General features: G+C 36.8%; 1 protein-coding gene across 10 annotated transcripts in view; it reads right to left on the reverse strand.

Annotated features, from left to right (window-relative positions):
- Positions 1–25,589, reverse strand: part of PDE4D (phosphodiesterase 4D) — a 713,672-nt gene that overhangs the window by 61,387 nt on the left and 626,696 nt on the right. Inside the window, exon 6 of one of the 10 annotated variants that reach the window (XM_053218052.1) lies at positions 278–4,007. The exons of the other annotated variants lie outside the window; for them this stretch is intronic. Coding sequence (XP_053074027.1) covers positions 3,925–4,007 — 83 coding nt within the window. The 3' untranslated portion in view covers positions 278–3,924. Of the gene's footprint in view, positions 1–277; positions 4,008–25,589 lie in introns of those variants that run through there. 10 annotated transcript variants of the gene reach the window in all.

Genomic DNA, 25,589 nt, shown 5'->3' on the forward strand with positions numbered 1-25,589 from the left:
CTTCCTTTCTTTTTTTGTCTTTTTCCTTTCCCCAGAAAGAGAGCGGTTAAAAAATCTATAGATATTTATTGAGTCTCTCTGATGTGCTGGTGGCTGTGAAATGCAAGAACATGAAAGATTCAGTGGCCTGGACCTGGGAAGGAACTTACAATATCCCGCTGAGAAAATCAGACACGTGACCAGCTGCTGCCTAGAGAAACTGTGAGGTGGCGGAGAAATCATTCAGTATGTAAGTGCTACTGTAGTTCAGAGCTGAGGGTGGGGGGTGAGGGGGTGGGGAGAGATGTACTGTAGCTAAGCGTGCAGGGTTCCAGGAAGAAGGTGAACCTGGATGTAGGTCTTAGACAAAGCCTGTGGTTTGAATGGCTGTGGGAGGAGGGTATCAGCCGGCATTCTTTTCAGGTGAAAGAAATGTGTGAAGCCTGAATAACAGTTATATGTGTGGGCGGTCAATAGCCTGGATGGAGTAGACTCCTTCCAGGGAGGAGAAGGGAAATAGGGTTGAACACTTTAATGCGTGGCCTTGAGCTAATGGGTATTGAGGGAATTGGATAAGTGCACTGGTAGGCCAGGAGGATGAAATTAAAGGGTGAAAAGGACAGAGGTTAAGAATCCATTCCAGTAGTCCAGATGTATAGTGGTAAGCAGGGAGTTCTAGAAGTATTCATTTTAGTGGCCTACTCAGACAGTAATGGGCAACAGAAGTAGCATGACACTGGAGACAGAGATCTAGGTTCCTCGGTTGGCTCTGCAACTTAGCAACCATGTGGCAAATTTAGATGAATTATTTAACTTCTCTACCTCAGCTTTCTCTTTTGCAAAATAGGGCCCAAAATACATCCTACCAAAGGTCACCCCCCCAACACTGGCCATTTTCCACATCTTATTTGAATTTTAAGACTAACTATAATTTTAAAATCACTTTTCCATCTGCCTATCTCATTTTTGTTTCATTTCAACTTAAATGCATAATTTGTTTAAAAAATTATAAATATTTATCAAGTCACTTACATGTAATACATAACACCTGCTTTCAACAGCAGTGCATCTCCCCCGCCCGTCTCTTCTTAAAATACAAAGGTATCAAAACAATTCTGTACGTATTTTTGATAACAGTAGTAGTCAGCACCTGGATCTCTCTGAAAATTAACCCAGTTAGTATTCACTATACCTTCTACTTTAAGAAATTTAAACTATAGTCGTTTTATTAAGCAAGATTAATAAAACATGCTATTCATGTTTTATTTTATTCTGAAGATTAGATTTTGAAAATATATATTATCCCATAGCAATCTGGACACTTCTTGCCATCCATGATCATGTAACTCCAACTTTTATTTTGAGTATTCCAGGTTTATGTTTAAATGATATCTCCTTGATAAGAGAAAAAAATAATTGCATAGCATTTTATTCCCATTGTTTAAAAACTAAATGGCTACATACACACAAGCATGTACACAACACACACACACACACATGTATGTGTGTATGTATGTATTTATCTCTGAGGCATATTTACTAGCCAGAATTATTTTATTTAATGTGTGGGAATTTTGCTTTGAGATCTATTAAAGCATTAATGTGAGTAAAAGATTTTTGACTTAAGACAAGCTTGAGATCCACTAAAAGTAATTATTGTAGTATGGACTTCTGGTGACTTTGTATTTTTTTAAACAAGTTTTCTTTCCCTCTTCTCTCTTCATCCCAGTTTGTAATAAAAGTCTGTGGAATACCAGGATTTCTAAAGTACAAGCTATCTAATATGCAGATACTTTGTAAAGCATTTCTCCTAATATGTGTGAATTTCTGGAGCACACCAAGGTTTACCAGTTGAACACACAAACAGGGATCACTCACTATGGGAGCCAGACACATCATGTGAATGAAGGAATGATGTGGTGAGTGGGGACTTCCGGAGCAGCAGGTGGAGACTTCAGAGGTCATATGTGGGAATGCTGCCCAACTGGTGCCAGATCTTCAGACTGTTCAAAAGAATCCCGCATTTGAATTTTTTAATGCAAAATCTATATTTTTAAAATTTTGACAACAATTCAAAAAAAAAGTTAAACATCTTAAGGACGAAACAAAAGTCTATGGACCTTAGTGGCCAGTTTGCAACTTCTAATATCAACAGTGCTTAGCACAAGTGACAGAGACCTTCCTGAGAGCAGTACTTCAGGCAAGCCCATAAGAACATTATAATTTCAAGGTAGAGAAATTAAGTTAAGAAGCATTTCTGGAATCTAGGATGCTAATATGGTGTTGTTAAAAGACTATTTGGAGCCAAAAGGCAGATTCCTTTCCAGGTTCCAATGGTTACTCACAACTGGTCTGGCCCAAATAATCTCAGCTGTCCATGGACCAACTGGACCCCAATGAGATGTGCTATGAGGAATTAGGGCTGACCAAAAACATCTGACTCTAATGACTTAACAATTGCTAAAGACCCAACCAATCAGGGAGCACTGTTTCCCAAAGACTGCCATGCATCCTAACCCTTTCGTTGGCAAATGAATAGGAAAAATAAATCTTTCCACTTAGCCTTCATTTTCCTTTCTAGTTCTTAGTATCTTACAAATAAATTCCTGGAACACCTATCTGTTTCCTCCATTTGTAGAGGTTTTTTCCTTTGTCAACCCCTCCTACAAAATCATATGTTTCCAAAGCACCTCCCGTATAATAATATCTGCCCTTAGGCAAGACCGTATCCTGGATTTTTAATCCCTATTGGCTAGCATTCAAACTTGTTAGACTCTTGAGAACTCCTCTAAAATCCATCTGACTGGACCCACCTGTCCTTGCCATCCCCTGTGGCTGATCCCACCCACATACCCACCTTTTGTCAGCAAGAGTCCCGTGTCTTCATATTTGGTCATGTTTGTGGCTTGCTGGTCCAATACTGCCCTCCCATTTTCCTTCCATCTATTCAATTCCTACCTTTCAAAGACTAAGTCCTTTATGCAAAGTTTCCTTCAAAGGAAGCTCTGCAAGAAGCAGACGACAAACTCTCCATAGGAATAACAGGAAGTTCTCTGGTGGAGGAAGTCAGTCTTGAGATCATCCAGGGAAAGGCAGTACTCAGGAGGAGATTAAGGGCAATGGGTTCCCTAGTTGGAGGGAAACCACATACTTTATTTGTTTTGGTTTCACCTGGACTGAGTCCTTTCCACAGACAAAGTTGGGAAACTAGGGATTGTTACATGATTCATCCTTATATAGTTAAATGTTAGTTTGATTCAACCAGTAGACAAATACTTGTTGAACACCTGCTGGGAGTATCTGGTAGGCTAAGAGGTACTAAACTTACAGAGCCGAATGCAGATCTCTGGCTTTAAGGAGCCTACCGCTTAGAGGTAGTGAGTGACAAATGAACAATCACAGAGATTTCAAAAGAAATGCATGTATGTAACAGCAGAAGCATGCAGAAGGTCAAGAAAACTTAGAGGATCCAGCCAGGCTTCCCCTAGAGGCTGCCCATGCTCTGCTCTACCTGCTAACTCATGGTCAGAGGTTGCAAACTTAGCTGGGACTTTAGAGAACAGTGTGTCAACAACAGAAGAGTGGGTCTGGTGGCTCAGATGGGGCAAGAGCCAGCTCACGGCATAAGACCTCAGGCACACCATGCACAAAAGAGTCTTTTCCTTCTCTAACTCTCCAAATTCTCCAGGGGAAGCCTAGGAATGAGGGGGAAAGGGACATAGGGAGCTACAACCACGGCAGCAAAAGGAAAGAATAGGCCCCAAGTCTCTGACAGTGTAGAAACTCAGCCAACTGTAAGCTGGAACATCAAGATGATAATGTTTATTCAAAAAATATAAAGAGGCAACTGTGGGAGGGAGAAGAGAAAAACTGGGGCTGCCTGATAAGTGGGTGAAGAAAACCCAGTACCTTAAGAACTTGATTGTATTTTATAGCTTGAATTCCTCACTTGCTGCTGCCTCTGCCTGCCTCCTCATCCTCGTCCTCCTCCACAGGAGCAGGCCTCCATGGACCCAGAGTTGTGATCTCTTTGTGGGGAATGAACATTTAGAAATGAATTAATCTAGGCAAGTAACCATCGCTAAATTAATTTTCCTTCAGGTTGAGTGAGATTGGCCCTTGAATTTAGCCTGTGTGGTGAGGTCCTAGAGGAAGGTGTGGGTTCTGCCAGCAGAAAGCCCCTACTCCAGCTCTAACCCCACCCATTCCTTTATTTAGAAACAAGGCCACCAGGTCCTTGCTCTTTTTACTCCCTGAATGGACAATATGCTGACTTATTCTGGTACAGAGAGGGAACTTACAAGGATTGAAAATCCAGGAGAATAGTTTTTGGGGTGAGGTAGTCCTTGTTTCCAAACCTAAGCTTTGCCACAGACTAACCTGAGACCCTCATACAAGCTCATTAACTTACCTAAGCCTGTTCTCTGATTTGTAAATGGAGAAGGCAGTACCCACATCATACAGTGATTTTGAAGATTAAATAGGATTATGAATGTAAAGCAGTGCTTGAGAAACAGTAAGTGCCCCAAAAAACAATGATGATGATGAATTTTATATGCAGGCACATAGAGTGTATTAGGACTTTTTGAATGATTTCCAGCTCACTCCAATGCTTCACTCTTCTTCCAGCTTCTCTTATCCACTGACTGACTGATGGTCTCCTCAGCATTTATTAATGTGATCAAGAACAGTAATTCTGGAAAGTACTCTCAAGTTATTTACCTAATTAAACAAACATACTTTTTAACCCAGACGCCCTAAGTCTCTGGTAGCTTGTCTTTGCTGATTTGGTCTGAACAGCTCAGCTGGTAGGGAAGGACTTTCTGGTTGGAAAAAATATATAATTAGCAGACTGGAAAACAAGGACCCCTGAGTTTTAAAAAAAAAATCACTAAAACAGCCTGATCACCCTGTTTACTTTGCCATCATATCTCATGTTAGTTGGGGACTGGGAAAATCCAGGTTACCACCCAGCAGGAGTTCCCTCTAAAGATAGAGACTGGCAAATATCATATGTGATGCATGAAAGCCAAATTATAAGTTTCACTCTTCAAGTAATTAAATCACTAAACAGTTTAGCACAATGATTTGTTTACTAGTAGACTGATTTTCTCCAGGGTTGGAACCATATCAAATTCATTTTTCAATCTCTGGTGCTGGACATCAGCTGTCACATACAAGGTATCCAGTAAATGTTTTTTGAATTTAACTGAAAAAGCATGGAACATTCCCTTTATTATAAGACTACTTTTTGTAACGTTTCCAGACTTTCCAACACATCTGAGAATCAATAACTAGATTGCTAGAGGAATATTAACGTGGTAGAGGGGCTTGGAAACCTCATTGCCTATTACACGATCACGGGAACTTTTGTACGGGGGACAGAAATCACTGGCAGACTGACCCAAATCTCCATTTTTCCCCTCGTAGCAACCTATAGGACTATTTATTCTCCAGGTACCTAAATATACTAATACATTTATTTGCTTAGATATCTGTTCCTTATGGGTAGGGGGTCCATACATCGCAACTGGCCTAGAATTTAGTAGGTTTAAATCTGTTATTCAAGGGTAGTTATGAATAGCACTGCCTTTCACTCTAAAAAGTGTTCTGGTTTGGATGCTAAATCATATGGACACTACTTTTGGGACAGTCCATCACACATCATTTAGCCATCCAGCTCTACCTCCCCTGGAAGTCTGAGCACTATGCCTGCCCAAAGCTTTCCTCTATGGAGGTGGCTCTGTCAATCACTGCATTCAGGAGCTTTGGAACTGCCCCCGAAAGAACAGACACCTCTCTCTACTGAGAGAGACACTCTCAGTGGAACAACAGCAACAAAAATCAATTCTCGAAATTCAAGTCTTTCCTTTCATCTTAGGTAGACCTTTTACAAACACTAAGAAACACTAAGAAACAAAGGATTCCTAATAATGACAACCCCACATTTACTGAAATCTAGAAGACATGCCCATTTGAAAATTCTAATCTAGAAATTAAACTTAAGCTTCTCAGGTTATACTGCCCCTTAATAACATAGCTTATTTTGTCAAAATCAGTTAAAGCCCTCTAATGGGATTTGGAAGAAAGGGACAGACAAAAATTAAAATGCAGCTGGTCAAGGTAATCTGAAAGCTCAATTCATTCAGTAAATAACAATGGCACTTTAACAGGTTTTTTTTTGTTTTTTTTTTTTTTACTAATTGGATGCAATTGTGTTTGGCTTTAATTTCTTATAATGATGGAACAAATTTTATTACTTCATACTTTTAGGGACATTTGGCTACATCATGTTTTGGTGCTTCCATAAACCCCAGTGGAAATTAAATTAGCTCTGTGATTGCTCATTTCCCTATTTAGTGACATGTCTGCCTTGTGTCAGCAAAATGGTAACCATTGTCTACCTTAAACCACGATACTGCAGTAGATTTAAAAGAAATTACCTCTTGTGTCCCTCTCCTTTCAGAATTCCCTATTTGTAGCTATCAAATTTTGGCATGCTAGTTGGGACGCAATCTTGTTTGAACAAGCAAAGTAATTCTCATGTGAGACTTTAGGATTCTCTGTCTTGTAAGTTCTAAATGTACCTATAATTCAAATTTAGATGAGGGTATGAGTTGGTAAGAACATGAAGAGCATCAAACAGTTTTAAGAACTCAAACGACTTGTACTTTGTGCTACTAGCTTCTCCTTTCCCCAACTCCATGTGGATGTGCAAGTTTGAGGTAGGGAGTCAATTGCCACGTACTATGAAAAATAATTAGTCAGTAGTCTAACACATTTAATCTTGAGGCTCTTATCCAGAGCAGGTAAAATATTCTAGCAGAACTCAACACAAGTTTCCCTGACACTGTAGGTACTAATCTCATACTGTAAAGGTTTTACTATGAAAGAAATTGCAAATACAGTGTTGCAGACTGACATTGTTTAAAACACATGCAGCATTATTATAGGCAACACAATGGCAGAGACTGCTAGCTGTCCCCTAACATTGATGCTTTTCTTCATCAGTTCTATTAGAATTCTTGTTTTACCTAAGCATATGACTGCTTAAAACTGAGAACATTCTCAGACTCCTATGTAGCCAGATGTTACCACAAAAGTTAGTTCTGATAAATGGGTTGGAAGTAGACATGTTATGTGGAAGTTTCAGGAGCTTACATTAAAAGATATCTGTCATATATCTTTTCTTTTTCTTTCTTTTCTCTTTCCTATTGGCTAGAATAAGAAACTGATGGCTGGAGCTAGAGCAGCCATATTGGACCATGAGTTACATTCAGGCATACAGGTCACATCTAACAGCATCAAAAGGAAAGGCACATGTGTCCTTGAAGTCTTTGTGGAACAGTGTTGCCACATTAGCTCTAGTCAGCTTACTTTCAGATTTTAACATGATAGAAATGAACATTTATCTTGTTTAAGCCACTTGTATTTTAAATCTGTATTTGTGCCAAACACTATCCCAACTAATACAAACACTAGTAACAACACTCTTATTCACCTATGACCTAAGACTCTATTTAGGTCTTGTTAATAAAGTGTGTTCATCTAGGAAAGGCTAAAATTTAGATATTGGATGACTGGTTTCCAGCTTACCATAATTCAAAGCTATTGTACAATAATACACTGCTAGTTAAGAGCTTGCTCCAGCACTACCTCAAAATGATTTATAGAAAATACATCAAACAAAATCTATAAGAACCACCCTAGAGTTTCCCTTGGGGTTTAGATATTTGTCTTTCCAGCCAGATTTGAAAGTCACTCTAGCCTGGAAGCCATGACTAAAAAATGGTTTCGCTGCCATGAAGAAGAATACTGTCATTTTGGGGAACTTCTCCTTTGGCCCCCTCTCCCCTCATTTATACCCTTGAATACATGGATATTTACATATTTTTTTTCTGACTCAATAGTCTTTGAGCACATTGCTCTTGTTAAATCATTAAAATCTGGAGGGTCTTTTCAAAATTCTGTGATCTATCATTTAAAGCCAATGTTCTCTCTTCCTGCAAATCCAGCAGCTTTAAAACTAAACTCTTGCAGATCCAAGTCATGTCTGAAAGGTTTATAGAATGACATACTGTGGTCATACGGTCAGGGCACACATACCTCTGATGGTACAATATTTTAAGGCAAAACAGTTTATGTGTAAGCTCCATGAGGTTATAGACCATGGCCCACTTATTTATTACCAAATCCCCAGCTCCTGGAACAGTGCCCCTCAACAGAAATCTGTTGAATAAATAAATGAAGAATCTGCCTGGTGTAGTAAAACTGTTATTTTCACACACATGAGGTCCATCTCTGTGTGTACACTGAATGTACACACATAGCCTCCTGGATGACTTTGCAGTACTGGGCCTCTATATTGTCCACCTCAGTTACCAAGGGACTCGTTTTTCATAAATGGCTCCAGCATCACACTCTCCTCCTACAGAGAGTTTTGCTGCCCATTCTAAACCCTTAAAGCACTGCCATTCTCACTTAGGTCACCCAATACATAGGTACACTGTTGGACATACTTGGGTGGAGAGGGATATGTATGCTTAAATTCCCTTTGAGCAAAGACCGCAACTGTCAGAAATGTGTTAGTTATCAAAATTAGTTCCATAGATTGTGAAACATAAATCTCAGTTTCCTGTGTTCACAGCCATGTAAACTTGCATTTTTAAGTTAAGTGAGGAAATAAAAATAGTTATAAGAACAATTTTGGGAGAGACCTACCATTATCTGTCTCATTGAAGGGACAGCTGTGGTGCAGTATTAAGACGATTCCCCACCAGACCCCTGCTCTCTAGAATCTATTCAGCATCACCAGTGCCCTTCCCACTTCCCTACTGCTGACCATCAGACAGCTAGGCAATGGCATTGTCTAAATAGAAACTACTTTAGTCTTCCAAAACTTAGAGTTATCTGATCATGAAAAGAAAAAACAGGATCAAAACTACAGAAAGGCAAGATGTTCTGTCTGACCTAGTGAATGGCGGCCAATACTAATGCCATCTGTAAGTTCACTAAACAGATAAAATGTGTTAACTAAGAGGAATCTCTATTTGTATTAATTCATCCAATCTTCCTAAAATCAGTCATTTCAAACATATTGACACACCATGTATGCTTGCAAAATTTTAAAAAATGAGTGATATGACTTTTTTTAAAAGATAATTCAGCTGTTCTTTCCACCAGTTTCAGTATCTGTGTAAGAATTTGAGGTAAAAAGTATAAATAAGTCATCCTGAAAAGTTCAAAGACAACCAGATGTTTGAGACTATAATGTAGTTATAAGGAAAACCGTCCATCTTCTTGGGAGGTATACATTGGGGAGTTTGAGGATGGAGGGCTATGATGTGTATAGCTTTCTCTATGGTGGGTCAGAGAAGAAAAATTGTGTGTGTGTGTGTGTGTGTGTGTGTGTGTGTGTGTAAACAAAGAGACAATGAAAAGTACATAAAGGGGATGTTGACAATGGTGAGAGATGTGCACATGTTCTTTGTAGTAGTCATAAAGCTTTCCATTAAATTTGAAATTATTTCCAAATAAAGTGTATTCTAAAGGTGATGAGAACAGTGACAAAGAATAAGTCATTTCATGTTTGAGCATTTTTCCTGCTCCCAGTATAGACACACACCTCATATACAGACAAACATAAGTGACACTTACTGTACTTCCTTGCCTACGTTGTAAGTGTTAGCACAGTACATAATGGAAAACTACATCTTGTAATCTATTCATGCATTAAAAGTCTAAGTGATTCTAAGAGACCTTTTAGACAATGATTTGATGTTTGAAACAATGATTTTGAAGATGCATTGTACTTCCTTATGAATGAGGCCACCCTTCATGACATATTCAACGTGCTGAATGGGAAAATCTGCAGCCAAGAATATTCTATCCAGCAAGGCTATCATTCAGAATAGAAGGAGAGTCAAAGAGATAAGGAATTTCCAAGACAAACAAAAACTAAAGGACTTTGTGACCAAAAAACCAGCCCTTCAAGAAATATTGAGTGAGATTAATATTAATTGAATGGGAAAGAAAGTCAAAGAGTGACAAAAACTAGAAAGGAACAGGGAAAATCTCCAGAAACAATGACAAAACAAGGTATAAAATGGCAATACATACCTATCAATAATTACTATGAATATAAATAGACAAAAAACTGCAATAAGAAAACATAGGGTGTCATAATAGATTAAAAAAAAACCAAGACTCAACTATATTTTGCCTATAAGAGACTTATTTTAGACACCTGCAGATTAAAAGTGAGGGGATGTATAAATATTTATCACGCAAATGGAAGTCAAAAGAAAGCCTGTGTAGAAATACCTAATATAAGACAAACTAAACTTTAAACCAAAGACTGTAACAATAGATGAAAAAGCGTACTATATCATAATAAACAGGTTTATAGAACAGGAAGATCTAAGAGTTATAAATATTTATGCCCCCAACATGAAAACCCAAATATATAAAGCAATTGAGAAGAAACATAAAGGAAATAATCAATAATACAATAATAGTAGGGGATTTTAACACCTCCCTTACATCAATGGACAGATCTTCTAAGGAGAAAATCAACAAGGAAACAATGGCTTTGAATGACACACTGGACCAGATGGACTTAACAGATATATTCAAACATTTCATCCTAAAGCAGCAGAATACACATTTTTCTCAAGTGCACATGGGACATTCTCCAGAATAGATCATTTACTAGGTCACAAATCAGGCTGCAACAAGTACAAAAAGACTGAGATCATGCCATGCTATTTTCTGACCACAATGCTATGAAACTTGAAGTCAATCACAAGAAAAATTTAGAAAGACCACAAATACATGGAAGTTAAACAACATGGTATTAAAGAATGAATGGGCCAACCAGGAAATCAATGAAGAAATTAAAAAAAAATACATGGCAATAAGTGAAAATGAAAACAAGACTGTCCCAAACCTTTGGAATGCAGCAAAAGTGGTCTTAAGAGGAAAATATAGAGCAATACAGGCCTTTTTCAAGAAGTAAGAAAATTCTCAAACAACCTAACCTTACACCAAAAACAACTAGAAAAAGAACAACAAATGAAGCCTAAAGCCAACAGAAGAAGGGAAATAATAGAGATTATAGCAGAGATAAATGATATAACAACAAAAAAACAGTAGAAAAAAAACAATGAAACCAGGAGCTGGTTCTTTGAAATAATTAATACAATTGATAAGCCCCTAGTCAGACTAATAAAAAAGAAAAGAGAAAGGACCCAATAAATAAAATCACAAATGGGAGAGGTGAGGTAACAACCAACACCACAGAATACAATTATGAGAATATTATGAAAAACTATGTGCCAACAAATTGGATAATGTGTAACAAATTGATAAATTCCTAGCAACATATAAACTACCAAAACTGAAACAGGAAGAAATAGAAAACTTGAACAGACCAATAACCAGCAAAGAAACTGAATCAGTAATCAAAAATCCCCCCAAAACAAAAGTTCAGGGCCAGATGGCTTCACAGGGGAATTCTACCAAACATTTAAAGAATAGATAATACTTGTTATTCTCAAAAATTTCCAAAAAATATAAATGGAAGGAAAACTTCCAACCTCATTCTATGAGGCCAGCATTACCCTGATACTGAAACTAGATAAAGACTCCATTAAGAAAGAGAACTACAGGCCAATATTCCTGATGAACAATAGATGCAAAAATTCTCAACAAAATACTAGCAAATTGAATCCAACAGTACATTAAAGGAATCATTCACCACTAACAAGTGGGATTTATTCCTTAGATGCAAGGTTGGTTCAATATTCACAAATCAATCAACACGATATACCACATTAATAAAAGAAAGGATAAGACCATACAATCCTCTCAATAGACACAGAAAAAGCATTTGACAAAGTAGAGTATCCATTCAAGATAAAAACCCTCAACAAGGTAGGGATAGAGGGGATGTAGCTCAACATAATAAAGGGCCTTATCTGAAAAAACCCACAGTTTTTGGGGGAAAAAAACTCAATGGGGAAAGTCTGAAAGCTTTTCCTCTATGGTTAGGAACAAGACAGGGAGGTAGTGCCTGATGGCTCAGTCAGTTAAGCGTCCGACTCTTGGTTTTAAGTAAAGTCGTGGGTTGGAGCCCCATATTAACCTCTGCGCTGACTAGGCAGGGCCTGCTTGGGATCCCCTCTCCCTCTCTCTCTGCCCCTCCCCTGCTCACACTCTCTCTCAAAATAAATAAATTTTAAACAAGATTAAAACCTAACTCAAGAGGTAAAAGATCTGTACTCTGAAAACTATAAAACACTGATGAAAGGAATTGAAGAAGAAATAGAAAAATGTCCCATGCACATGGACTGGAAGAACAAATATTGTTAAATGTCTATACTACCCAATACAATCTACACATTTGATGCAATCCCTCTGAAAATACCACCAGAATTTTTCAGAGCTAGAACAAACAATCCTAAAGTTTGTATGGAACCACAAAAGACCCCAAATAACCAAACCTATCTTGAAAAAGAAAAGCAAAGCTGGAGGCATCACAATTCAGACTTCAAGTCATATTACAAAGCTGTGATCAAGAGAGTATGGTACTGGCACAAAAACAGACACATACATCAATGGAACAGAATAGAAAGCCCAGCAATAGACCCACAACTATATAGTCAACAGATCTTTGATAAAGCAGGAAAGAATATCCAATGGAAAAAAGACAGTCTCTTCAACAAATGGTGTTGGGAAAACTGGACAGCAACATGCAGAAGAATGAACTTGCATCACTTTCTTACACTATACACAAAGATAAATTCAAAATGGATGAAACCTAAATGTGAGATAGGAAATCATCTAGATTTCCCTAGAAGAGAACACAGGTAGTAACTTCTTTGACACTGGCCATAGCAACTTCTTACTAGATATGTCTCCTGAAGAAAAGGCAACAAAAGCAGAAACTATTGAGACTACATCAAAATAAAAAGCTTCTGGGGGCACCAGGATGGCTCAGTGAGTTAAGCATTCACCTTCATTTCACGTCATCATCTCATGATTTGTGAGTTCGAGCCCCCATCGGGCTTTCTGCTGTCACCCTTCTCTCTGCCCCCGCCTTTCTCTTTCTCAAAAATAAACATAAAGGAAAAGCTTCTGCATTAGTGAAGAAAACAGTCACCAAAACTAAAAGGCCACCTACAGAATGGGAGAAGACATTTGCAAATGATATATATGATAAAGGGTTAGTATCTGAAATATATAAAGAACTTATAAAACTGAACACCCAAAAAAACAAATAATCCACTGAAAAAATGGGCAGAATACATGAATAGACATTTTCTCAAAGAGAGCTTCCAGATGGCTAGCAGACACATGGAAAGATGCTCAATATCCCTCATCATCAGGGAAATACAAATCAAAACTACAGTGAGATATCACCTCAAACCAGTCATAAAGGCTAACATTAACAACACAGGAAACAAGAGGTATTGGCAAGGATGTGGAGAAAGGGGAACCCTCCCACACTGTTGGTAGGAATGCAAACTGGTGCAGCCACTCTGGAAAACAGTGTGAAGTTTCCTCAATAAATTAAAAATAGAACCATCCTATGACCTAGCAATTGCACTACTAGGTCTTTACCCGAAAGATACAAAAATACTGATTCGAAGGGATACATGCACGTTGATGTTTATATCAACACTACCTACAATAGTCAAATTATGGAAAGAGCCCAAACATCCATCAACCAGGGATAACTGGGTAAAGAAGGCATATATATATACACAATAGAGTATTATTCAGCTATCAAAAAGAGTGAAATCTTGTTATTTGCAATGGCATGGGTGAAGCTAGAATGTATTATGCTAAGCAAAATAAGTCAGTTCGAGAAAGACAAATACCATATGATTTCATTCATACATGTAATTTAAGAAACAAAACTGATGAACATAGGGGGAAGAAAAGGAAGAGGAAAACCAGGAACCAGACTCTTAACTATAGAGAACAAACTGAGGGCAGGAAGACAGGAGGTGGGTAGAGGGATGGGTTAAATAGGTAATATGTATTACGGAGGGCACTTGTGATGAGCACTGGGTATTGTATTTAAGTGATGAATCACTAAATTCTATACCTGAAACTAATATTACACTGTACGTAAACTAGCTGGAATAAATCTATTTTGTTTATTTATTTTTATATTTTTATTTTTTATTTTAGAAAGAGAGAGAGGGCACAAGCAGGGGAGAGGGACTGAGGGAGAGAGAGAGAGATATTAAGCAGGCTCTGTGCTCAGCACAGCTCAACGCAGGGCTCGATCCCATGACCCTGGGACCAGGACCTGAGTAGAAATCAAGAGTATGACGCTCAATCTACCAAACCACCCAGGCACCCCCTAACTGGAATTTAACTAAAAACTTGAAAAAAAAATAAATGAGGCCAGCCTTTTGTCCTTTCAGATTTGGCTAGCACTGGCCCATGGTGTACAACTACCTGAAAGCACACCCTGGAAAAAAGACAGCTGAGGCATATTGCCTAAACCACAGGCTATTGAAAACTTGGCCCAAAGTGACTTGTTTGGACTGCTGACTTCAAAAGTGCTGATGAATACAATGAACTGTGGAAGATGTATGATTTGTTTTGAATGCATTTACTATGATTGATGGCCCAGATTTGGCAAGTTAGTTCACTCCCAGTGGAGATGAAAGTTTCACTGCCTTGCCTCTTTCAACATTCCTGTTGAGACAGATTTCATTCTTATTGGCCAATGTACTAACAAATCACGTAAAATTTGTAGCATAATGAATTTATTAGCTACGCTGTGGATCAATGCTGTACATAATATTCCTGAGTCAACATGAGCTCTTAATTAAATTTTCTTATTATAATGCCTCTGGAAATTTTTCTTCAGACTACTAAACTTCAAGACATGAGTTTAGGTTTCAACCAGCAATTATGCTAGTAATTTTTCTGAGATAGGCCAGGGCCATGGTCAGGTTAGAAAGTGATCTATTATGAATGGCAGGTTATAAAGCTGATATATGCGATCAAAACCACCCATAATTGACTCAAATCATTCTGCCTCAAGTTATTCTGATACCCAGAATATTAGACTCGGAGCAAGTCAATTTCAGTTATTCCATTGCAAATATAAAAGAAAAGATAAAAGTGGCAGAAATGTGGGGAATGAAAAAGAAGAAAGTTAAAAATAAGTGAGACTAGGATAGTACTAGTACTTTAGTATGAAATTGAAATCCTTACTTTAAATTGCAGATCATTGAGAAGTACAAAAAGATCAGCGAGGGCGTAAGAATGTAATTCTAAGGTAACTCCAAGGAAGACGTTATTTAAATAAAAAATCTGACCTGGATTGTGTCCAAATCTCAAGTGTTTTGTTGTTGTCATTAATAAAGGAATATGGGAAAATATGTTTCTCTTGGTACCTACCAATAAAGAAGAAAAGTGGGAGGGAGGCAAGGAAGGGAGGAGAGAGAGACAGAGAGGGCAGGGAGAGAGAGAGAGGCCGACAAGAGACAAAATTTCAGATGGTAACTAGACTTATCATGGTGATCATTTCACAATACATACAAATACCAAATCATTATGTTGCACACCTGAAACTAATATAATGCTAATATAATATTATATATCAATTATACATCAATTAAAAACCTAAAACAAAGAGACGAAATCGGGCGAGAAACAAAAAGCTTTAAGATCCCCAAATATGCTGTCGTGCCCCTTTAAAATATCAAATTTTGCTTACATATATTAGAAATTTTTTGGAATTTTTTAAGTTTATTTATTTATGAGGGATGGAGACAGCATGAGTGAGGGAAGGCAGAGAGAGAGGGAGACACAGAATCTGAAGGAGGCACTAGGGCTCTGAGCTGTCAACACAGAGCCTGATGCAGGGCTCGAATTCACAAACCATGAGATCATGACCCGAGCCTAAGTCAGACGCACCCAGGTGCCCGGAGAAATGTTTTTTTTTAAATCAATTCATAGGCCAATTAGCCAATGTTACATTTACATCCTTGGTATTCTCTCAAATCAGCTTCATGGGCTACCACCAAAAAGCCCGAGCCGAGCTCTCATAGGCCCACTTTGCGCTAGATGCTGGGTACACAACAGAGGCTCTCAGAAAAAAAAAATCACACAGCCTGATGCTCACGCTGCAAAAGTGGAGTTTGCTGCCAGGTCCTATAAGCCACCTCATGCCCCAGTATTTTACCACAATGAACCAGATGGTTATGAAATACCTAGGAACAGGCCATAAATCTATTGGCAATGAATTTTCAATATCTTGCACAACATGGTGATTTGTTAATATAGATTGAGTCTCTTTTAAACTGGTTTTTTACTCCTCTCAAAAATATCAATAAACCATCTGCTTTCACTTGTTTATCAAACAACTTTTCAAAAGTGTGTTGAACCAAAGAATCAGTAACCCATGAATCAATTCATCCGCTAGTGACAATCCCTTCTCCATGCTTAGTTTTCGTTTTAGGCACTAGCTTTTGTTTCCTATCCTTCCAACATACAGCCTGACTGCCAAGAGTAAGGAGAATTTCAGTTGTAGAAATGTCCACAGGGTGCCCTACTTTCATAACAGGAAATAAATAATTAAGTTTTACTAAAGGAAAAAAAAGTCAGAACATTCTATGCTTGCTTTATATACAGACTTCAAGTTTACTCATATCCAATTTTCATATTTTGGGGGTTTTGCTTCTTTCTGCACATGGGGCTCCTTTCATTCCTTGGCTACAAAGGACAATTGTGGTCTACTTGTCACATTTGTAATGAAAATTAAAAAATCACAAAATTTTCTTTGCAGAATAAACACTTTAAAGCTAACATTTCCTTGGAAAATGAGATCAAGAAATTGTCAAGAAAGTGTACATCAAAAAAATATTCCGTCAAAGAATACCAAGTACACTGATAACCTAGAAGTCCTGTCTCTTCCTTTGACTCATACTGCTTTAATCATAAGACATCATGCATATCAGTATTTGAATGCTATTAGGACATTTCAACATAATATTGTCCTCCGAATCTATATTTTGAGCTTCTCTTATAAGAAAGTCCATTTTATACCAATTTGCTTTGTTCCTTGGCAACTAAACCTCCTTTGATAAGATCTGAAAATTAATATTCATACTGCATAAAGAACACAAGAGAGATGCAGGTAGGTGGTTTTAAAGTTGGCCTCTGTCAAAGTACTTTTTCCTTGAAGTGGTCCCGATTTTTCCTGTGTGTTTTTCAGATCCTGTTCTAAGAAATATACCTCATTCACTCTGCTAATGGAAAACCATTGATTTCTTGATTCATTCAACAAATATTTATTGAACAGGTAGTAATACAGTAAACACTGGAGAAGATGCCGGACATGAAAAGATGAATAGATAAGGTCCTGCTCTTAAGAAACTCACGGTCTAGTGAAGAAGAGAGATGATACTAGCATACAATCCTAGGGTACCTCTTGTGATAAGGGCTCCAATAGCACATACACAACGCAGAGGCATCTAATTTGATCTTGGAGTTGGAAGGCTGCCTATAGGAGGATACTCCTGACATATCCAAAGACAGGAGGAATTAGGTGCAGGGAAGGGGAGCAGGGGTGGAGTGGGGAAGGAGTGAATAGATGGGGAGGAGTCCCAGACCGATAACATGGACAAAGGCACAGAGTCATAGGAATCCAGTGCATATGTTACAGTAGAGGCTGCATGTGCAGGAGAACAGTGTGAAACGAGGCTGCAAAGACAGGCAGAAGAGGGTCATGAAAGATGAATTACTAGTGAAGGGAGCTGGGCATGTCCCCAAGTGCTGGGGGAGCATGGAGAGATTTTTATTTTTAAGATACTGATTCTTCTCTTCTTTCTCATTCTATGGAGAATAGAAGAGACAATCTGCCTTTACGGAAAGTGAGTTGAAAGGTAGAAAACAGGCATAGGTGTCTGAAAAGAGAAAAGGATATATGATCAACACCCTGACTCAATCGGGACTTTTTTTTTTAATGCACTAAGTCATCACATACCTTCCCACATTTGTGGTCTGTATGATGGTATTGAAATATTGACTCGATTTCTGATACAGTTTCTGGAGTCTGAATGTCACTGCAGGGATGAATAAACCAAACAGATTGGATTCATATGGGTTTGCCATATGACACATTTTTTTCCACATAAGATTAGAGGAAAAACTGATTTCACTCAATTTCCTGCCTTATGTGGGTTAGAACTGAAGTCAGTGCCATTATCCCTTTGCCTATTCTTTTGTATTTAAATTTGATGTGGGATTGTACTGTTACAGAAGAAATAATTTAATACCTTCTGCTACCCCTTCTTTTTTCTCATGGGTTTAAATTTAAAAAGAAAAACCGGACATGCACTTTTCTTTTCTTCATGGAAACCACACTATTTTTGGATTTTAAGAACTTTTTAAGTTATCAAATAAACACATTTGTTAATTTATGCTAACTGCATTGTAATTACTTACAGGCTAAGTATCTTGTAATATGTGCAGTCTTTTATACTACTCGTATGTGGTCAGTTTTTAATAGCTCAAAAGTTATGAAAACCTCAGAAGACCACCCAAATGAAATTCTATTGTAGGTTCTACAGTGACAAAACATGAACCACACTGGTTTGAGGTCCAGAGCTTAAAACTGCCTACTCAAGCTCTAGTTAGAAAATCCCTATATGTATGAAATACAGAATCTGACATCTCTACAGAGTATTCTGAAGTCCCAGTATCTTTGTTTATAAGAAAGTAAGCCCTGGCCCTACCCCATACCACCAGCATACTGAAATTCCCTTAGGATACAAATTTCATTTGGGTCAACAGGACTGTTGATAATGGTAGTATATTTCACACACAAAAAATTAAAACTTAAGGTATCAGTGTCTATACAGACAATGAGGACAGCGAAAGTAAAAAACAGAAGTGTTGTTTTGCTAGGAACTGGATCTCAGTCTTTCTGCTTCATTCATTTGTTCATTTGTGTACTTATTGGTTAGTTTATTCACTCAAAAATATAATGAATGTTTCTGTGGCAGATACAGTGACAGGTGCTGGATTCAATGATGATTAAAACACATCTTGTTTCTATGCTTAAGGATCTTGTGGAGCATAGAGTCAAAGGATGGTAACATATTATAAAAATTTTAAATCTGATTAACATTCAATGTAAAAATGCCTTCCCCCCCAAAAAAAGATAATTTATCTTCCATTAAGGAATGAAGGCTCAGTCACTGAGGAAGATAAACATGTAAACAAATATAAATTCAAATGACCAGTAGGTGACATAGATTTCAAAAAAATGAAGGGGCTTTAGACAGTAAATCCTGGCTTTGGATTTGAGCTTCAAGTCTAGTCATGTGCTCTTGAGCCAGTTGTTCAAGACTTCTGAACCTCAGTCTTTTCCTCTGTAAAGTGAGAATATAAGCACCTTGGTTATTGGATAGTATGAGGATTATCTAAAGGTATGGGCAGCTCATTAAATTGCAGTTCTTACAATTGTTACCTTCTGGAGTCATAGAATTTTTCACATTGGAGGGAACATTTCAACACTTGCTCTGAAAGAGCAAGTAGAGTTTATCAGGCAGAAAAAGTTTCTTAGGGTGTTCCAGAGAGAAGGAACAAAGTGTGTAAATTCATGTGAGCAGAATTAAAATGGTTTCTTGGAGGAACAGCAAATGGATGAGTGCAGGTGGGAACACCATGGTGTCTAAATAATCTGTTTTTCTATGCCTTCTTTCAACTGATAAACACAAGAAAGCATTCTAAAAATCAATTTAAATTCTTCTTTCTCTTTATCTCTTTTCCATACCCCACACCATTGAAATACACACTTTTTTCAGAGTAATTCAATGTTAAGAGACTTGGTATATCAAGATTAGCAGATTTCACGGCATTAGACAAAAAAGAGAAAGACAAGATAACAGCAAAAATGTTTTGTGTGAGAGCTTGAATGCTCCAGCAGGTTCAGAAGATGCAATTAAAGGGCTTAAAAACTGATTCAGAGGTATTTATTTATTAGTGCTCCTGTCATCATCTTAATCACTCTTTTCCACCTAATAAAAACCCATTTCTTCTTTTTTTAAAGTTTATTTTATTTTTGAGAGAGAGAGAGAGAGAGAGAGAGAGCTAGAGAGAGAGAGAGAGAAAGAGAAAGAGAAAGAGAAAGAGAAAGAGGGGCAAGAGAAAAAGGGAGAAAGAGAATCCCAAGCAGGATCTGCACTGACAGTGCAGGGCTCGAACCCACGAACCAAGAGATCATGACTTGAGTCGAAGTCAAGAGTTGGACACTTCACTGACTGAGCTACCCAGGTGCCCCTAAAAACCCATATCTTGTTGCTTATACTACTTGTGAATTCTGTTCCAGGAAAGGAGTTCCTTTTTTAGCCAATGGGAAAACCCTCTCCTTTTTCTCTGGGAGATTCCTGAGCAACCACTAACAGTCAATGTGAGCATGTCCACTACTTGCATGGATCCTTTTGTGTGTGGCAGTCGAAATGACTCACACTTCCAGATGGCAGTGTTGGTCTTCATTTAGATTCCACTGTTGGCACAATTAACCCGATCTGGTGCTATCTCAATAAATAACTTTTTCTGTTATGAGAACCAGGATTTTTAAAAATTAAAACTTTTTACTGCCCTAATTTCTGAGTATGGAAGTATCCTTTTTTCATTATAGATTGTCTGGAGAAAAGGGGTACAAGAGAAAAAAATTGAAAAAAAACCCCCAGAATTTAATTACCCATTAAAGAGATAATCACCGTGAACATTTTGATGTATTTCTGCCTAATCTTTGTTTTCTTTGCCTAAGTGGATCTCTTTGAGATTTCTAACAGAGGAATTACTAGGTCAAAGGGAATAAACATCTTTAAGTCTCTTGATGAATATCACCAAATAGTTTTTTAAGATACATTATACCAATTTCTGCTTTTATAGGTACTGAGAATAACATCACGTGATATTCTACCCCAAAATTATCATGAGATATTATAAATATGTAAAACATAAATATGTCATTTCTTTGCTGTAGTTTGTACTTCTTATTACAAGTAAGAAGGGTCATTTTTTTATTTTATTTATATTGTTTTCCTTTTTTTTTTTGAAGTATAGTTGACATACAGTGTTATGTTAATTTCAGGTGGCTCAACAAGTGTGATTCAGTGAGTCTGTATGTTATGCTATGCCCACTACAAGTGTAGGTACCATTCGAAGAAAGATCAATTTTTAAATGTATATTTCATTTTTAGCAAGGTTGTATAGACATATAAAGAACTTAATAATACCACTAAGAAAATAAAAATCCCCTGCACTGTCTCCCCTAACTCCTGCCCATACTGGTACCTTCCACTCCTCAAAGGTAGCTACTTTCAGATCTTGTGGGTGATTTATTTGCTATATTATTCTATACCTCTAAATGACATACCTGTATTGCTACTTGTTAATATTTCAATTTTAGGCATCAATTATTGATATTCAGCATAAAGAGGGGAATTTAGCTTTTCATCTATTCATACTTCTTAACTTCTTTTGGTTAGAATGAGTCATTGTCTTTACTTTCAGTGGGGCTAAGGAAACTCTATAAGTAGCTTAAACTATGTCATGCACATTCATTAATTTTGTTTTCTTCACAAGTTTTTTTTTTCTTTGTAGTTGAAGATTCTTGTCCTGTTTGCTTCTCTGTTTGCTTAAGTGTCTATATACTCATAACTAATTCAGTCCCAAACTGTGCCCCAACTGCAAAGCTCTCCTCTTAAATACAGCTCAAATGCATTAATAATATTATCAATTTCATTTTCCTGAATAAGACTTTCCCAAAGGCCTCTTCTAATCTGGAATAGACATTCCCTATATCTGTTGCACAGCTCTGACTTTGCGATGTTCCTTCACCATTATACTCGTAATAATGTTTTTTAAAATTTACTTCCTTGTTTTGGTTAGCATATTTCAAGCAGTTTCTTGAATAAGTTTGAATCAAGGCAAATTTTTTGAGGACACGCGTCTTTAAAACTGGCTTTACTCTATGATCACTCCTGGTTGATAGTTTGGGTGAGTAGAGAATTCTTGGTTGAGAATCACTTTCTTTCAAAATTTAAAAGTCATTGATTGTTCCACTGTTTCCTAGGTTTCAATGAGCATCCTAAGAAGTCTGATGCCCTTTTTATTTTTAATGGTTTGTATATGACCTGATAATCTTTCAAAAAGTCTGTTTTATATACATATTGTGGTGGATGCTCCTATTAATGAGTTCTGGAAATTTTTATTCAATTATTATTGCCGCTTACCCTTTTCCTTCTAGAATTTCTATTATTTGAATGTTAGATTTCTGGGATTAGTCCTCTAATTTTCTCATGCTTTTATTCTATATTTTCTATTTCTTTGTCTTTTTCTCTATTTTCCCAGACATATCCTAAAATTCATCTTTCAACTCTTCTATTTAGTATTTTTTTAATTTCTTTTTTTTAATTTTTTTTATTTCTTCCTCCAGCATCTGTACTTCTTCTGAGTTCATCTTTTAAAATTTATTTTGGTTTCCATCTTTCATTTAAATTCTTTCCCTAAAGGTTTAAATGATAAACCTTATCTATCTATTCATATTTAGATTAGGGTGTTAAAAACTGGAATGGAAGCTCTGTTTGCATGGATAAGATTTTTCAACTACAGTTTTTACCACAGAGTGATCTGGGTGGGGTATTTCATTCAACAACCCCTGTATCACTATCTTTGGGTCTTTTCTCAGGGGCTGTTGAATTCTCCACAGGATACCTCAATCTCCTATCCAGAGGGTTTATGCATAATTAGAAAATTAGTGGGGCAAAAATATTGGAATTCTCAACCTTTAAAACTCATTCAACAAATATTTGAGTATCCGTATTTTCCAGCCTCCATTCTAACCTCTGAAGTAAAGTGGTAAATAAAATTTAAAACTCCTTATATTACTATGAACAAAATATATAAATGTTTACTTAATCCCTTTGTTTTTAATATCACACCTCAATTTTCATCTATGCCTGCTGCTCCTCAGTGTAGAGACTCTTTAGACTCTTCTGAGGATAAATGCCTAGTGTTTTGTTTGGGTAAATAAGGGACAGTCGTACCACTCCATAGAGCATAAACTGTGATCTACATGTCTAACAGCTTCTTAAACAGTTTTAGTTTTTACCCCACTTTTTAAGGTATTGGGTATGGCTGGTTTTTGTCTTTTGGTTGTTTTGTACTATTCATGGGATTGGTTCTTTTTGGCTAGCATAGGATTCAGCTTTACTTGTCTGCAAAGGCTATAGATAGTAATAAATAGATTTATTTTCCAGCTTCCAAAATTTTGCTGTTGTTACTCCTTTCCCACTTTCTTTGTCATTGTAGTTTATGCTTTTAAAAGATCTTTTAATTCTGAAAACTGTAACACATTGATTAAAGAAATTGAAAAAGACACAAATAAATAGAAAGGTATATACTGTGCTCATGAATTGGAAGAATTAATATTGTTAAAATGCCTATACTACCCACATTAATCTATACATTCAGTGCAACCCTGATCAAAATACCCATGACATTTTTTTCCACAGAACTAGAATAAATAATCCTAAAATTTGTATGGAACCCAAGAGATCCTGAATAGCAAAGCAATCCTGAGAAAGAAGAACAAAGGTGGAGATATCACAATACCAGGTTTTAAACTACTACTACAAAGCTAAAGTAATCAAAATAGCACGGTATTGGCACAAAAACAGACACATAGATGAGTGAAACAGAATAGAGGCCTGGAAATAAACCCATGCTTATATGGTCAGTTAATCTATGACAAAGAAGGCAAGAATGTAGAATGGTAGGACAGTCTCTTCAACAAATGGTGCTGGAAAAGTTGGTCAGCACTATGCAAAAGAATGAAACTGGACCACTTTCTTACACCATACATTAAAACAAACAAACAAACAAAACAAACAAACAACACCCTCAAACGGATTAAAGATTAAAGACTTAGATGTAAAACCTGAAACTCCTAGAAGAAAACAGTCAGTAAACTCTTTGATATCAATCTTAGAGATATCTTTTTTTTGGATCTTTCTCCTCACACAAGGAAAACAAAAGCAAAAATAAACAAATGAGACTATATCAAACTAAAAACTTTTACACAGTGAAAACAAAATAAAAAAAGGCAACCTAATGAATGAGAGAAGATATTTGCAAATGATATATATGACAAGGGGTTAACCTACAAAACGTACAAAGAACTGATACAACTCAACACACAAAAAACCAATAATCCAGTTTAAAAATGGGCAGAAAGACATGTACAGACATTTCTCCCAAGAAGACATATAGATGGGCGACAGACACAAGGAAAGATGCTTAGCATCACTAGTTATCAGGCAAATGCAAATCAAAACCACAATAAGATATTACTTCACACCACTCAGAATGGCTAGGATGAACAAAAAACAAGAAATCAGGAGTGTTGGCACGGATGTAGAGAAAAGAGAACACTTGCGCACTGTTGGTAGAAATGTAAATAAATTGATGCAGATACTGTGTAAAACAGTATGAAGTTTTCTCAAAAAATTAAAAATAAAACAACCCTATGATCTTATAATTCTACTTCTAGTTATTTTTCTGAAGAAAAAAAATACTGATTTGAAAAGAGATATGCACTCTATGTTCATCAGAGTGTTATTTATAAGAGCTAAGAAATGTCCACTGAGAGATATATGGGTAAAGAAGATGTGACATATATCACTTGACCATATAATGTGATGTAATATATATTAGTTGGTCATAAAAAAGATATAATCTTGCCATCTGCAATGACATGGATGAACCTTGAGGATTATGCGAAGTGAAATAAGTCAGACAAGGAGAAACATAAATACCATATTGTATGTCAATTATTCTTCAGTAAAAAATACAGACAAATTAAAAAAGTCCTTTTATGGTTTCAGAAGGCAGAGGTGTTAAATGAATGTGCTAATTGCTCTTATCCAGAGGTCCAAATGGCTTTTCATATTCTAACTTGTCATTTACCTATCCTCTTTTGTGAATTGTCTGAATGTCTCTGATTATTTAACATTGAAGCTTTAGTGTTTTCCTTACTTAATTTCATGAGCTCTTTCTTTGTTAGTGTATTAACCAATGACCTGAAATATCTTTAGGGTGACTGACCTCAAAGCTCACTGAGTTACCTATAGTTCTAGTGGTTTAGAAAGTATGCAGGTCATGAATTGCTAAGATGGAAGAGATGTAATGAAACTTACTCTGAATATTTTACCAAAATACATATATTTAAAATCACATTAATTGACAACCACCAATCACTACTAGACTTTAAACCTGTAACAGGCAGATATTCACCTTTAACAATATTAATTCAATAGAGTTGAACAGTTGATATGTGTGAAGCACCATATGCCTGAAAGTACAAATACCAAGGGTCTGAATCCCTTCTTTATAGGATTTTCAGGAGAAAACAGATCAATAAATAATTGTAAAACAATGAGGGCTGATCTATATCAGAAGCACAAATCTTAGGACAACTCATTTGACCTGTTAGGGAGAATTAGGGAAGTTTTGGAGCTAAACAGCTAATATTTGGGTGGACCTTGCAAGGTGAACGCAGGTTT

Source organism: Acinonyx jubatus, chromosome A1 (assembly GCF_027475565.1).
Source record: "Acinonyx jubatus isolate Ajub_Pintada_27869175 chromosome A1, VMU_Ajub_asm_v1.0, whole genome shotgun sequence".
NCBI lineage: Eukaryota > Metazoa > Chordata > Mammalia > Carnivora > Felidae > Acinonyx > Acinonyx jubatus.